This window comes from Rhagoletis zephyria, unplaced genomic scaffold (assembly GCF_001687245.7).
Source record: "Rhagoletis zephyria isolate East Lansing unplaced genomic scaffold, Rhagoletis_zephyria_1.1 Rzeph_scaffold_10322, whole genome shotgun sequence".
Taxonomy (NCBI): Eukaryota; Metazoa; Arthropoda; class Insecta; order Diptera; family Tephritidae; genus Rhagoletis; species Rhagoletis zephyria.
Window position 1 is genome coordinate 976 of NW_016167400.1, and position 16002 is coordinate 16977.

Below are 16002 nucleotides of genomic sequence, written 5' to 3' on the forward strand. Positions count from 1 at the left end.
CTACAGGATAGTACGCCACCATTACCTTTGCTGAAGTGATTCTATAATGCTGAGTTCCCTGAGGCTGAATGCTGGTTTAGTTCCAGCACTGAGCCCGGACTCACACATTGTCGAATTTTCACTGATGGCTCCAAAACTGATTCTGGGTCAAGATCTGCAGTGATAACCAAGCTGCACTTAAGGAATTGCCCAGCCCTCTATCTATGTAAGTATTACCATATATTATTTCTATCTAGTTGTTTGCGCTCACTGAGCAGACGGGACTGCAGAAAACTTTTTGCAGTGCTGACTGGTAACTTCACGTGGTACAAACAACCGACTGTGATAGGCGTACATGAACAACTTCATTTGCCCATACTGCCTTAAAGGGGATGAGAAGGTGGAACACTTTCTTGCTTGGTTGTTTGTCATAGATTTTTCTAGATTTGGTATTCGGTTTTGTTGTTTCAAGTTTTGTGTTTTAAAAACTACTAAGTTTGGGAAGCTCCGCTCTAAATCTATAACAGTTACATCAGCCAAACTTACACTACTGAGCCAAAACTTCAGCCACTGTGTTAGTCCACCGCAAGATATTTCTTCACTGATAAATTGGTGTATTTGCAACGATATTACCTTGAACTTCTCAAAGTGTAACATTATTATATTTTCTGCAGTTTATATACGTTCTCTGCCCAAAGTCCTAAGATTTTAAATATACATACATACATAAATATTTTCCAAGAAGGGATGTGCAACTAAGAATTTATTTGGCTTTAAGCTCGTAAAACAAAAGTGGAGCCTCTTTAATAGATAAAATAAAATTATATTCAAAGTTTTTGCAATAATAAAATTTGATTTTTCCACAATATCCTCATATCCTAAAAAAGATACATATGTACGCGCATATGTGGATGCGGCCACTAGAACCAGTTAATTTCTCGGTCTCGTGATTATACAAACAAACATATTTACGTATGTACATTAGGGTGTTTTTTTTCTGCGACATTTTGTTTTATATTCTCAGCCAATACATACCTAAAAAGATATTCCTGAAACTTCCTTGAAATTTATTATGAATACTAAATGCTCATTCAAGGTGTGCAAAGATTTCCCGTTCAAAATAGACGTAAACTTTGAGTTTTTTCTTCAAAAGTCTACAGCCCAGAGATATTTTATGGTATAATCTCGGTCATAGACGGGGTTTCTTCAAAATTGAATGCCCTTTTCCATTGCCCTACCCTAACTCAAAGCAGCCCTAACTCAAACCAGCGAGGTAGTACGGGTCACTAAAACCAATTTTTTCATGAAATTCTCGTTCTTTCGCCTCTATCTCGTAAATAAAAAGAGCAACAAAAAATTTAAATTAGAAAACTGTAGGAAATTCAATATTCTACGAAAAACACCAGAGGTCCATCAACAAATTTCTACAATTAAGCTTAATAATCCATGGAAATTCCACACTACCTCAATTTGAAAGCCCAATATCTCAAGAAATATCGATGTTAGCGTTTTGGTGTTTTTGAACATTTTTTAAGGAAATTGAATTTCCTTCAAGTTTCTCATTTGCAATTTTTCTTTAGCCCTAGTTGTTTACGAGATAGGGGCAAGCAAACAATTTTATGAAAATATAGGGTTCAGTGACACGTATTGCCTCGCTGGTTGGGAGTTAAGGTTGCGCCATAATGGACGCTTCTGTAGAGCATTAAATTCTGAAGAAACTCCATCATTGACCAAGATATAAAAATAAAATAATAAAATGTCTCTGAGCTGTAGACTTTTGAAGAAAACAACTCAAAGTTTATGTGTATTTTGCACCAGAAGTCTTTACACAAAAATTTCGAGGTGGGTGTGCAATAGAAAAATAGTCGCCGAAAAAAAGCACCCTAATGTACACATATAAAATTCCATCTTTATATGTATGTATGCACTTTTTATGTGCATCCGTTTGTGTTTATACCTTTTGCGGTTGCTGTTATAGTTGCAGCATCAGCATATTGCAACAAATGCCGAAAGGGCGCGCCTAGATTTATGTATGCGGGTATACTTATGTATGTGCATATACACATGAATACTTAAAATCTAAGGAAATTTTATTTATACATACACCTACATACATATATATATTTGCATATATATATATTTTTGCAACATATTTTTGTATCGCTCACAAGCGTAGATACTTACATGCCAGCATACTCTTCTGGGTATGGTATGATGTATCCTTCGGGACTGGGACGTGGAGTTTTACCAACCCAGAAGAATGCATCCGGTCCCGTGCCGTCGTATGCAAAGGATTTGATGAAGAGCGTCGATTCGTCGACTGCATAAATGGTACCCTAAGGGACAGAAGATATTTAAGTGTTATTAGAATGTAGAGTGAGTTATATTTTTTAATCAAAATTATTTACATACATGCATACATACATATAATAAAATAACCTAAATACAACTGGGAATAATTAGTTGACACCAATTAATGGAGTTGATTGGTTATGCCCTAAATTTATTAATAAGTTTCCACAATTTTTGCAGCAATAATGGTAAGCGACACCTAAATACATACTTTTCTGGTCGTCGCATCGGTCCTTCATTTCATGTTCAAAGTAATTTTATTTTGGCTGAAAAATGTCTTTCCCATCCGTTCGAGTTTGAAAAAGCTTTTCGAGCCGATGTAGACTAAAGAATGCTCTTCGCGCGACTTCGTCTGATAACGGAGCATTATATATCTGTTATTTTTCAATGGAATAACTCCTAAAGTCAAGCTACTATCGGCAAAGATCAACTACCAGCTAATTACGATTCCGGTTTTAGGGCATTTCTTAAAAAAAAAAATTAAGACTAATTTTCAGAAAATATCGCCAAAATCTTAAACTGAGGATATCAAAATGAAATCAGAATTCCATATGTATAAAAAATCACCACTATTCAGACATCTGGCAGCACTTGCTGGGATTTCTATTTGACTTTAACATCAAATGTGGAAAATTTTTTCTCTTAGCTTAATTTAAGTAACAAAATAAATTAACAATCTGGAAACCACGTCTTTTAACGATATTCTTTTCATAAAAGATTACTTAAACAGAAGCGAAGTTGAATGCCGCGATATTGACTCAAACGAAAACAAAGATTTCTTTTAAAAGAAAATTTTTACGCTTTGAAAGACATTCAAATTTCAGGACTTTCTTGCCTGCTTTCTGTCGTCTTCAATGTCGATTGTTTAACCTCTTAGATGGCAAACCATAAAACACTTGAAACATTTTATTTTAATGTAAACGTGGAAAAGTAATTAGGATCCCTCCTCTTCTGATTTTGATTTTAATATTTTTTTTTTNAAAAGGATATTCAAATGAATCCTTTAAATAAACTTCAATTGCTTATGCGAGTGTATGTATGCATGTAAGCATTTACATATGCATGTGTAGTAGTGAGATCCTGCACAAGGGTAGCCATAGCAGGCAAACGGTTTGCAGTCATGTCACTGTGTGTATGAAAAAATAGCAAATTTCAGGATTTCAACATTTTCCGCGTGTGTATGTATTATGTATATTTAAGTCAGTTGTTTAGGATCTATGAATGCTACTAATTTGGTCTTTATGGTTGTGTAGCACATAATTATTTAGCTCTATATTTAACAAAATAAAAGAAAACGACCGAGTTGCATTGCCATTAAATATACATACGCAATTAAAGAGAATGACGCTATGTGACAAAAGTGGAAGTTGATTTTTTCTTTTCTTACAAAATCGCAAAACTCTGAAAATTGTCGATGTGACGTGGCGTGATGTGACATAAATTTCCTATTAGATACACGTCAGAAATTATTTTCAAAATTTTCTTTTTTTTTTCTTATTTTAAAATTAGCTCTATATCGAGTATATGTATTTTATATATTGACTTCAGCGCCGATTCGATTTAAATTTTTTGGAAATCCACGACTTATTATGTTTCAACTACATACATATGTATGTACGCCAAATTCGAACCAAATCGGACCATAAATACGGTTTTTCCAAAATATCTCCGCCACCTAAAGGGATAATTTTTCGCAAAAGTGTTTCTGCCTACATAGGAGTATATTCTGCAAAAAGCAGACAAAATGGTCCATAAATACGTTAGATATATTACCTTTATTTTGTTTTCGATAGACTTTCCATTGGAAACGCCGTTATGTAGATGCTTATTTTAAATGCTACTTAAACATTTTTTTTTTAACTAACAATTGACGATCTTTTTGCCAACAGAAAAGTACCTAATACTTACAAGTACTGCACCAAACTCATTCATGGATTTCTAGAAAAGTGTAACTTGTTAACTTAAAAGATATCCCCACACCCCTGACAAGTTTTTTTATATCCCAAATTCTACTGTGGGTCAGAAATCTATTTATTTATAATCTTACTGAACCATAAATATATTATAACTGGTTTTCCGAGCTTTTAAAAGACCTCTCAATATTCGAGATATTTGATATTTATCGTTATACAGCTAAAAAAAAAGTTGCTCCACTTAAGAATTTTTTTCATTAAAAAAATCTGAAATTAATTAATTTCTCAGAAACTGTCAGGCCTATCGAAAAGTGATGTACATACATATATGCGGTTTATGGAGACTTTTTTTTTGGCTTTCATATGCCGCACCTCGTATTAAAACTGTCAAATTGGTCCGTAAGCTATACGTAATTTTTTAAATCTGAATAACGGTATACCTAAAATGTATCGAAGCACTTTAACTAAATTTTTTCAATGGCGATGGGAAATATATATAGCTTTTCCAAAATTTTCCAAAATTCGCAATAATTCACAAACAAGAACGAATCTAAAGTCAGTATTGTAAGTATACTCCAAAAATAGCCGTAAATAATTTTGCGAACCTAGTTTGTTCTCAGGGCTGTCAGTTATCCGGTTTTTGACCGGTTAGTTCATTTTTTTATTCTGTTTTGAGAGGACAGTGTCCAATTGTAGGTTAAATATCGCATCCTGTCGTAAAAGTTGATGTAGATTTAATTAATTTAATTATATTTTAAATTTGAACTCACCCTTATCCCGTGTGCAAAATTGGTAAATTGTCCGATATAGCGACCGTAGTAGGGCTCTGGTGGTGCGCGCCCTGAAGCTGCAATAACAAGAAAAAAATCAAGTTATATCAAATATTTCTCAAAACATCATTTAAGAGTTGAAATTTAATATAAAATGAGTACCTGCAAATAATTGTCTTTCAAATCAAAACATTTATTAGGCTCTGCCAAAGTATTTCCATGCATACTTATGTATGTATGTATGTGTGAGTGTGTCTAAGTATGCAGAATTCTTACTTTCCAAGTAGTTTTTAAGGCCTAGCGGTGACAAAAACGGCATTTATTTTCAGATTAAATGTGAAACAAAGGTAAAGCCGATTGTTGCATATTTACTACAACAACAAATAATAACAACGCTACAAAGCATTAGCAACAAAGCAAAAGCAAAGCTCTAAAACAACAAAAAAGAAAATGAAAAATAAAATAGTATTAAATGTGAGCAACCAAAACACAAACAAATCTCTCAGAGTTTCGATAAAAACTTTGCTCATTTTCTTCGTTTTACATGCTTTGCAAATTAAATTCGCCTTTTGTCTTCACAAAGCAGATACTTTTTGATTTCTATGGAGAAAAAGCTCTTTGCTGCAACTGTGTTGCATTTTGAAACGACATTTGATTAAATTAAGTTTCAAAGGCGTGGGCTTTGTCGGAGGAATGAAAGCTTTTCGTGACAAAAATTTTTATCGCAAATTTTTTCTTAAAAATGGGTCTGAAAGAAATGAAAGTAGATGTAAAAGTTTTGCATAAGAACTTTTCAATATTTCTGCGAAATTATCATTTGTCTGAACGGTAATTACTAGGTATTTAATCGATAAAGCGCCACGATGTTGTGAAGACGACTACTTGAATCCACCGAGGCTATGATCTCGCAAAAGTTGGGCTGCCTGGTAGAAAGTATTGGGGTGATCCTCCTACCTCATCATTCCCCAGGCAGCTGCTCCCTCGATCGCCCCCTGCGCGGTGAGTCCGAGAAGACGATTAAACGGCGTGCGGGCGCGCCTCTGACCAGCTCAATGTCATCTCAGGGGACGTACCAATATACATATATGTATAAGCGTAACTGGAAAATACATATTCCTGCGAAGTTGAGAAGAAAATCTGGCGCTATCTGGCCAAGTTTGAGTTTGTTTGAAATTTTAAACTATTCGGGTACTTTTTTAAAAGCTTTAATGCAGATCTTTCAAGCGCTTATTTTTTTAATGTCTAGGGTTATTTATTGAAAAAAAGCTCGAAATGTAAGTTCCTTTTCATGAAAAACTGAACTATCAGAACTACTACTAACTACCAACATTTTCCCAATGATCACTTGTTGAGCTGAAGTGATTCAAAGGGATGCGAGATTGATGGCGCAACAGGCAAAATTGGGCAAAATAGCCCTTAAATCTGTATAATATCCCTTTGAGCAAGTTATTCTTGGCTTATTTAAGTTCTTCAAAAATTATTTTATCCACAGTGACCCACTGTACATCTGTACCTCTGGCACATGTGGATCTCATACACACAAACATTAGCACATATCGTACCCTAAATCGAAAACAGTCACAAGTCAAAAAATCTCAAATTTTCAGGAGAAGCAAAAAACAAAAGCAGTCTTAATAGTATTTACCAGTTAAAGAAGAGGGTGATGAAGAATAAATTTTGGTGGACGTTAAATATACGGTGGCAAGAATGTAAATAGGGAGAACAAATTTTAGCAACCTTGGGCCACTTTTCTTAGTTTATTCTTTTTTTATAAAAAATATAGCTTAGTATCTAAACAAAAACAATAAAGTGCAAGTTTGCAGTAGCTAGGACTTACCGTTGATTTTTGACAATTTTTTGGTCGGGCATCTTCTTATTCCATACAAAGTATGCTCGACAATTTTATTGCATGGAGAAAATGAGCAACACCTTCCACCAAAAAAAAAATTGCCAAAAATAATAAACATTAAATACTCGAAAGGCAAAGAGCTCTTTTATGGCAAAAAAAATTGAAAAATTTTGAGTTGTGACTCTTTTTGATTTAGGGTGCGATATGAACATTGTACATATGTATATACCTTCGGCAGGTAAATGCAAAAGTCTCGTACAATAGCATGTGATAATTCCTTTCATTTGCATTTGGCGGCATCGTCAATGCAATTTTAATGATCTTTTAATGAAGTGAATTTTCCATACACAAAAGTGATTTCCAGAAACCTTAGCAAGCGTTTTAATGAATATACATATAAATGTGTGTACGCATGTGTTACTCGTGCCAGTATGTAATGTATAGTTGCCATTATAATTAAGGTGCATAAATATTTCATCTAAAATACGTATGTACCCACATACATACCCTGCAGCAATAGGGTGGCCAATTTTCCGTAAAGGACTAGTACTTCACTGGTTAAAATTTGACTGGTCAGAATTGGACATTTGGTTGCATCGAAAATGTCAGCCTTCGACCAGTCCCCAAAGAATCGGTCTAGAGATAGACGAAAAGTACAGTTTGGAAATGAAAGGGTGGTGTTGTCTTGCAATTCAACAAAAATAAAATTTTGAAGAACACCACCCTGTAAATACCCCAATCGCTACGTCTGGCCTTGATTCAAAGTAAACATTTGAGCACACATTAACATGTCTGGCTGTAGCTCAGTGCGCAGTGATGCTTGCCACTATTTGCTAGCTTTCAGGAGGGTCTGGGTTCAAATGCCGTCTGAAGCAGCATGGTGGTAAATGATAAAATAGTTTTTTTTTGTGTTTCCGAAATATGAAAAAGCATCTGTGAAGTGCAGAACGTAATCGTGTACCAACGAAAAAAATCGCCAAAATTGGACTAGTCCAGGACTAACTTACGGTCACTGTTGAGTGGACCGGTCCTTTTCCAATGACACGACAATACTAAAAATGCCAGTTGAAACCATATTGGCAGGGGAATTATGAGGGACAAGGGCTGCTTACAATAGGGACTATCTGATGGCTAACCTAGGGTGAGTCTGAATTGCTGCAGGGTATGTATATATTATGTAGGCATAATCTTTGAATCATATATCTACACGTAGTATCACATGAGGCGAAAGAATCGCATTTGATTAATAACACACATATGTACATATGTACATATTTATGCATCTGCTTGAAGTGAGAGGTATGTCACATCATGTACAGTAAAACCTCGATACGAACTAACCTCGATAAAATGAAAAACTCCATTAAACCCAATTTTTGCTGAGTCCCCTTAAAAAGGATCGATGTTGCGAAATTTTCCATACAAAAATGCTCCACACATACACCGAAGGAATTCCAATCACGAAAACCTTCGGAACTTATTGACAGTAAAAGTCCCTTACATAACCAGTTAGAGTACTGCTCTAAACAAAAAACGAAACTATAATATCATGATTTTTTTTAGTTTTTAATTTTTCGTTGTATCGAGGTTTTTATATTCTCTAAATATAACGATAGTATAGATATGTATAACGAAGTATTTGTTCAACCCCTTCCACATCGTTATATCAATGTTTCACTGTACCTGTATAGTTTCGTTAATTGCAGACAAATTATTAGCCTTTTCTCATCATCAGTTGGCGTAGGTACATTCACACGTTCATATGTACATACCTACCTATGTGGTAAACCCCATACTTACGGTACTATGTACGACCTGGGTGCGCTTGGACTTGACTCGAAGCTTTACTTGGCTTATGATTGAGCAAAGTTGGTATTTGTTCGCAATTTTTTTAACATCGAATTACTCATTACGTTCTAGAAATTACCATTGGAGTATATGTGTCTATAAGTATAAATAAATATGTAAGTATGTATTTTGGTACTTAATATGAACAAATGTATAGAAAATTTGCCATTTTCGATCTCGCGGTGTAGCCTCAAAAGTACGACGCAAAAATTTATTTATTTTTTCCTCGAAAAATCTAATTAAATTTTAATGATCTAGGTACAAGATGTTAGGTGACTTTCAAAAAGTCTAGTAATAAAAAATTAAATTGAATGTGCACACATACATACACATTAGGGTGGTCCAAAATGCATGTAAAAAAAAGTAAAGTCGGAATTTTAATGCCGCCACCCCCTGGTTGATTTTCCCCCATATAAAATATATGGAAAATTTTGAATGTTTTGAGCGACCTCTAAATACTTTTTGATTTCAAAATAAAAAATAGGGGTATATTTTTCTCGATATCCAACAATCCTAGGGGATGGAAGCATTAAAATTCCGACTTTAATTATTTTGGATCACCCTCTAATATACATACACACATATCCACTCTTTCAAAATCACTTCACGTCATTTTTTATGCACATGGTATAAAAATTTTAATTGCTAACACCAATTTAACCCTTTTTTGTAGAGAAGTGCTTGATAATGCTAAATATCTACTGTCAATCAAATCTAACAATTTGAGATTCCCAAGTTTATTGCCACATGCTAAATGGTATGCTTGAACGTTTCAATAATATTTTTGTAGCCAAGTGCAATGTATGACGTAGATACTTTTGTTTTTAATAACACTGTTTCATATATAGTTGGATTTTCTGCACCTCATTACATTTTTTTTTTAAGTGGGTTATGAAACTTGCAAGATGGCCTGGCTCCGCCCATTTATGATGAAATGTTGTATCTCAGTATCCGCTTCACAAACGCCTACCAAACTCGGCAACTATGGTCATTTACCGAAATACGAAAACTGTGATAAATCACTGCCGGGGCTAATCATTCAATAAATTAGATTATCCCAAATTTATGGAAAATGGGCGTGGCACCGCTCACTTATTATGACATCGTACATATGTATGTATGTGTATCTCGGTAACCGATTTATCAATTTCTACCAGACTCGGTACAGGTATTGCAAAAATGCTAAATTCCTGATATCAAACCCCACCCACAATTAATCCACTTCCCATATAACAGCAAATTTAAGATAAGCGAAAACCCCGAAATTTTAATAATTGCATATGTGTAAGCGATTATAAAGCTCGATTTCGCCCCAATTTAGATATACTTCTTTGATTGATTTGTATATTATATTGATATATTGATATTTATCGCTGCCATCTCTATAAGAAATGACAACACTCAATTGTCATTCAAATAAATTCTTTAAAAAGTTTATGGTGAAACACAGAAGTGCTTAAAGTTCGAACGATTTTGTGAATATTGAAAAACAGCAGTATCGCCAGCAGTATGCCCTGCGAATCCTGAACAAAATTTTATTCATGAATATATACATACGTACATTTTTAAGTACCTATGTATATATGTATGTACATTTGTTTTTGTGCTGTTGAAATGGACATCAAGAACTACTTTAAAATAACAGCCGTAACAAAATATGAATACAATAAAAGCAGCTTTTAAGAATTGCAAATGTTTCGCATTATTTGTGCCACGATTCGACACAAGGATTCTGCACACATTTATATAAATACATGTGCATATTTATGTGTGCCTGCAAGCATAAACATATGCAATTGATATGAAACCAAAGTTTTTTTTTTTAGATTGGGCCCTGGTGGCGATGGAAATGGTAGTGGTAATGGTAACGGTAATAGCAGCGCAGTATCACTTTAACCAGCGCATTGACTGCGTGAAAGTTGGTGGTATTGACACAATAAGCACGAGCTTTTCTTTCCTGTTTTGTTTTGTTTTTTTGTAAGCGGAGGGGTGGGTGCCTTCGATGGCAAAGTGCTGATGCTGCATTCATCGCGAAAACGTTGAGGTATTCCCCAAAATGTCTCAATCACAGCGAGGCTTTTAAACGACGGGCGATTGCGGTGAGCACTCACTCTGTTGCTTTTACCGGTGGTGTCTAGCAAGCCTACGCAAGCACAATACATACATACCCTGTAGAAAAAAATTATCAATTGATAAAAAATAACCCACTTGTTGTTAGCTTTTTTGCCGGATTTCTATAAAGTATATAACTTGTATTTGAGCTACAAAAAGCTAACTTGAACAAGTGACAAGTAATGCAGGAGTAAGAAGTGAGATTGTTTTCGTTAAACGCGTTTCTATTCAAATATCTTGCACTTCGCAAATACTTTTTCTGAATGGAGGACAAATAAAAGGAATATCAAAATTTCATATTATCATTTTGAAGTTATGCTGACGAGAGTCGAATATGGGACCACCTACAGCGGAATATGGAAACAAATATGAAATGTAATAAATTAAATAAAGTAAAAAAAAATAAATAAAAAAAATAAAATATTTTGTTTCTCTATTAGATTTTTTATGTCCAAAAGTAGTTAGTTACAAGTTAGTTACATCAAATTGACTATTTCGCGGTCATCGTCATAGATATATAGTTAGCATTCGTCAAAGAAAATATACAGATCCTAATCAACTTAAAGTTTGGGTTATAGTTAGATATATTTCCTGCAGGGTATGTATATAAATAATGGCACGCCCACATGCACCCGCCCAATTGAATGTACTTGTGTGTATGTATGTTGGTCCTTTGTGGTTATATATGTATGTTGATTTTCGCATATATATATATATATATATGTATATATATATGATACATATTCTCGTCACCGTTGACGATATAGCTCGATATCCATAATATGCATTAAATCTACTAATGCGTACATTAATCTCTCTGTGTGCCGCAGCCTCAATTGAGTTGATTCAGTTTGGTTCGGTTTGTTGTTGGCGCTTCCTTTATTTCACCTCGCTTCACTTCACTTCACTTCTTCTTCACAGTATTACATACATATATATTGTGCATACTTAAGGACTGCGTTCGGTGGTTTGCCAGGACGCATATGAAACACGTGTCTGTACGTGCCGTTCGTGCTCGAGGATATTTACTCAGCAGCACAACATAAACACACAAACAACACAACAAACAAGTGTGCGATATTAAGAGTAGCAAAAGCTATAATAACAACAAGAGCTATAACAACAGCAACAACAGTGATGACGAATGAAGGAACAAAGTAATAGTAACAAAGCGTACAACCATAACAACACAAAAGTAGTACGATGACAGTGATGAGGATGAGCGAAGGAGGTGGAGGAGAATGCGAATGAGACAGCAAGAATGAGGTGAAGAGACATGTACGACTTTGGCGGGTGATCAATTTCGATTTTCTTGCGTGCAGGAAAGTGAATGGAGTGATGTTTGTTTTTTTTTTCATTTACCTAACCAAGAAAAATTTTTATGCTCCCGATTGCTGGTTAGTACCGTACGTTTTTTGCTATTAAAAACGTAAAGCTCCGTAGCAGGCTCTCTCGAACACATCACCAAATCAAAGATCCAATTAGAATTAAATAATTAGATAAAGCTGACGATACTGATTACACCGATATCGGTAATTATAATGATACAGGAAAAAATGTGATTCCTATAACAATATCGATATAACGATAACAATTTCGTTGACGACTATATTAACAAAGCATCGGATATAACATATTTATCTACGTAATTCTACCTAAAAATAAAAATATCGAGTTACAGTAAAAATATCGCCAACGATTGCAATATCAAGTGCCAAATCATCGATAAGATATCAAACGCAGAGAGGATGAAATAACAACGCGCTAACAATGACAATAACGTCGCTAACAATGACAATAACAATTTCATTAGCGCTAGAATATCGATAACAATATTGATATGAATAGCGAAAAAAATATCGATTTCAACAATGCTAACGGCATTACGATTATATCGTCGTTTAAAGTATAAAACCGCGTAACTGACATTTTTTGCCAAAAATTGCATTATATACCGAAGGTATTAGAAAGCTCTGCTGTAGATGCCTCTTTCTTCTTTATTTATGTTTTTTTTTGCAACAATATAAATATGTACATACATTATTTAAAATGGGGAAAGTATATTTGCAATGCATACTTTCGGGCGCAACACCCTACTTACGGAACGTCCTTACTTCGAATCAATCTTATTACTTTTATACTTTTACATTTATTAAGATAATTCTTCCTTATAAAAATTTCTGCTGCCTTTATTCTCCTTTCATTTTTTTTTCATCTTTCCCTTTCATTATTTCTCTTATTTTATTTTATTCAATTAATCGCATTATCAGCTTATGATATTCACTAATAATCCCGGTGGAGACAATATAATCTCACATAATTTACCGGTAACCATGGTTATGTCGTTATCCTTCAATATAGTCATTGCGCTTTACTTAGCTTCAGTTTGCAAGCTGCCCGCACAACCCTTTTACGGCTTCTGGCATGCACTCTTTTCCACTTCCAGCTTCCTAGCTACCATGAATACATACATACATACATACGAGTATGCATACGCCACTCGAGCAACCACTTGTGAGTCTTCAGTAGATATTAACGCCTTCAACGCATCATCCCATAAGGGGGTGGATTTCCTGTAGATACGCATTTACGCAAATGAGTATTGAGATACAAGTTATATGTATATCTGATAAAGAAAGCGCTTTCAATCACACTAGCGATGCACATACTTATACATATATGCAAACATATCCATATACATATACATATACATATCTGTTTAGGTCCTGCAGTAGTGTGACACCAGTACGAATCATCTGTCGCTTTGTAAGTCGGTTGGTTATTTGTTTAACTTCAACTTTCGCTTTATGTTCTATTTGGTATGTGAGTGTTTAAGTATGTACTATGTACATACATATATTACTACCGAATACTATAGCAAGTACCTCAGCAAACATAGAGCATAAATTGGTATTTTCATGGTACTCTGTTGCTTAAACAGTGATTCGCTTAATATTTGTACTCAAAGTAAGCTTTGATGGATGGAAAAATAATTGAGTTCTTCGACGTCAAACAAGCTGACTTTGTGAAGTGCATTATTATGGGGAGAGTGAGCAAGGAGTGGGAGAAGGAAGCATAAAATTTCAATAAAAAGGAATATTAATTTATGTAAGTAGAAGGTGGTGCAGTTATCAAGATTTATAACGAGGAAGAAACAAGTATTCCTGTCTGTAATATTGAGAAACAGAGTTTGCACTTTCATATATCGGAAAATTCAGCAATAAGCACACCCACCTCCCGTATTAAGGCAGCTTTGACAAATGTATAGTTGCGAGATGTTGGGACGAAACAAAGCTAATACAAACATTTTCAAAATAAAAAAAAACAGATCTCATTTCAAATAGACCTGCCACTCAAAAAATATATCCTACCCAAGGCATATCGAACAGATAATAGCAGTATAGCACCTGATTTAATTAATTTATTTTTTTTCAAATTATTTAGTCTCTAAATGTCAAATCTTTCTAATTTCTTTTTACAAAAATTCCAAATTGTCAAAATCGATTTGCATGTTAAACAGGAGGCAAACAAATTTACCATATTATTTTATTTAAAATTTTCTTCTTTAAATTTTTGCTGGTATTTCACATAGCACACTTTGATGCTAAAAAAATCAGAATACTTTTTTGACACTTTAGAGACCAAAACCAACAAAAAAAAATACACGTAAATATTGTTTTTGCTCTAACGCTACTACATACCTGGTTTCATATGCCTTGATCTTGAAAGATTCTAAGTACTTAAATGACTATGGAATCGGGCATACTTATTATTATGAACTACTTACATGCATATATACCCTGCAGGAAACTTAATTAATTTAAAAGTTTTTTATAAACTACTTTATTTTCAATGGTAACTAATTGAAATTCTCACTATTTTACCTGCAACGAACTCATTTATTTAATATAGCGATGTCCTAGGAAGCAGTCAATTACCTTTTCCTGCATGTATTTTCAGCTAAATTAAAATGCATTTGGATTAAAGAACTTTAGTATCAGTCGTTTGATTTAGCTTTCGTTCTGCACTTCACAGATGCTTTTTTCATAATAAAGGAAACCCGAAATTAAATATTCAAAATTAAATGTTTCGCCTAATAAGATTTGAACATGGACACTCATGGCCGCAAGCAATTGTAGCACACATCTTTGCACGCTCAGCCACAGCCATACATGTAAATTTGCCTTCAAATGTTCAGTTTAAATTGTGTGCAATCAGCAACATGCGTTTAAACAACTTCAAAGTCAGTATGTTTCTTTTTAAAACGCTTGCATTCTGCACTTCGCAGATGCTTTTTCATACTTCCCAGACACACATTGTTTCTTTCAGTAAAAAAGTATCGAAATTTGAAACATTACTCATTGCATTTGTTTTAATTAAAGACGTTTTTTTTTTGGCCGAAATTACGATTTTTTCAGGGTAAAATGATGATTTTTCAGAAAAAGTTTTCGGCAACGCTGCCTCTGGTGCTTAATTGATCTGTTTCCTGTATCTGATCCCTTCTGGTAATCATTCGTCTTCATCAGTAGTCAGTTTTGTCATTCGATTATTAGAGTGCAATGATTTGCATATGCATTCCGTTGCAAGTAAGAGACCATCTAAGTAACAAGGACAAGGTTACTATAGACATATCCAGTTTTGTAGTATCACCGGCGTTATGTACATAAAAGTACACTAATCATTTAAATTTATTCACAATGTCGGGACGGCGCGAACGCCATTCCCGGCTATCAAAAATTACACGCACGAGTTATTCACATTAGGAATAATCGCGAAGGTCAACCCAATCGAACGTGCAATGATCAGGTCTCGCTCCGGAGGAACCGCCTTCATGATCACGGTTTACCTCTACGCCAGGTAAGTATGCTTTATACCGCTCAAAACAAACTACTTGTCACTAGTTTTATACAAGTTGGTTGAGAATTTCTCAAAGATATGATTGAATAGAACCTGTATAACAAAAATGCATGGCGAAAAAATTAAAAATCGCCAGGTAAAAGTGCATACAAGAAAAATGCATACAACCCCAACGTGCATGCTTCTATGCATACACATAACATGTACATTAGGGTGGTCTTAAATGGAGGAAGCAAATTTTTACATCAGATTTCCGAAGCCTCAATTACTACGTCGAAGATATCGCTATAAATATAAGGCGGGTCGCACAGTGGTCAAACTT

At 34.5% G+C, this 16002-nt stretch overlaps 1 protein-coding gene across 1 annotated transcript; it reads right to left on the reverse strand.

The window, feature by feature from the left end:
• Nucleotides 1–2159: 2159 nt before the first annotated feature.
• LOC108376376 (protein Skeletor, isoforms B/C-like) lies at nucleotides 2160–13188 on the reverse strand. The gene is made up of 3 exons (XM_017632580.1): nucleotides 13149–13188; nucleotides 5015–5091; nucleotides 2160–2315 (listed from the first exon to the last, which is right to left on the reverse strand). Exons 1-3 carry the CDS (start codon nucleotides 13186–13188, stop codon nucleotides 2160–2162), a joined length of 273 nt encoding a protein of 90 aa, XP_017488069.1.
• Nucleotides 13189–16002: the final 2814 nt, after the last annotated feature.

Bases quoted from the DNA above. Each gene is read 5' to 3' on its own strand.
- LOC108376376 (XM_017632580.1), bottom strand. From the start codon at position 13,188: ATGACTATATTGAAGGATAACGACATAACCATGGTTACCG. The intron at 5,092-13,148 runs GTAAATTATGTG...TTGTTATTGCAG, and splicing joins CGACATAACCATGGTTACCG to CTTCAGGGCGCGCACCACCA. The intron at 2,316-5,014 runs GTGAGTTCAAAT...TCTGTCCCTTAG, and splicing joins ATTTTGCACACGGGATAAGG to GGTACCATTTATGCAGTCGA.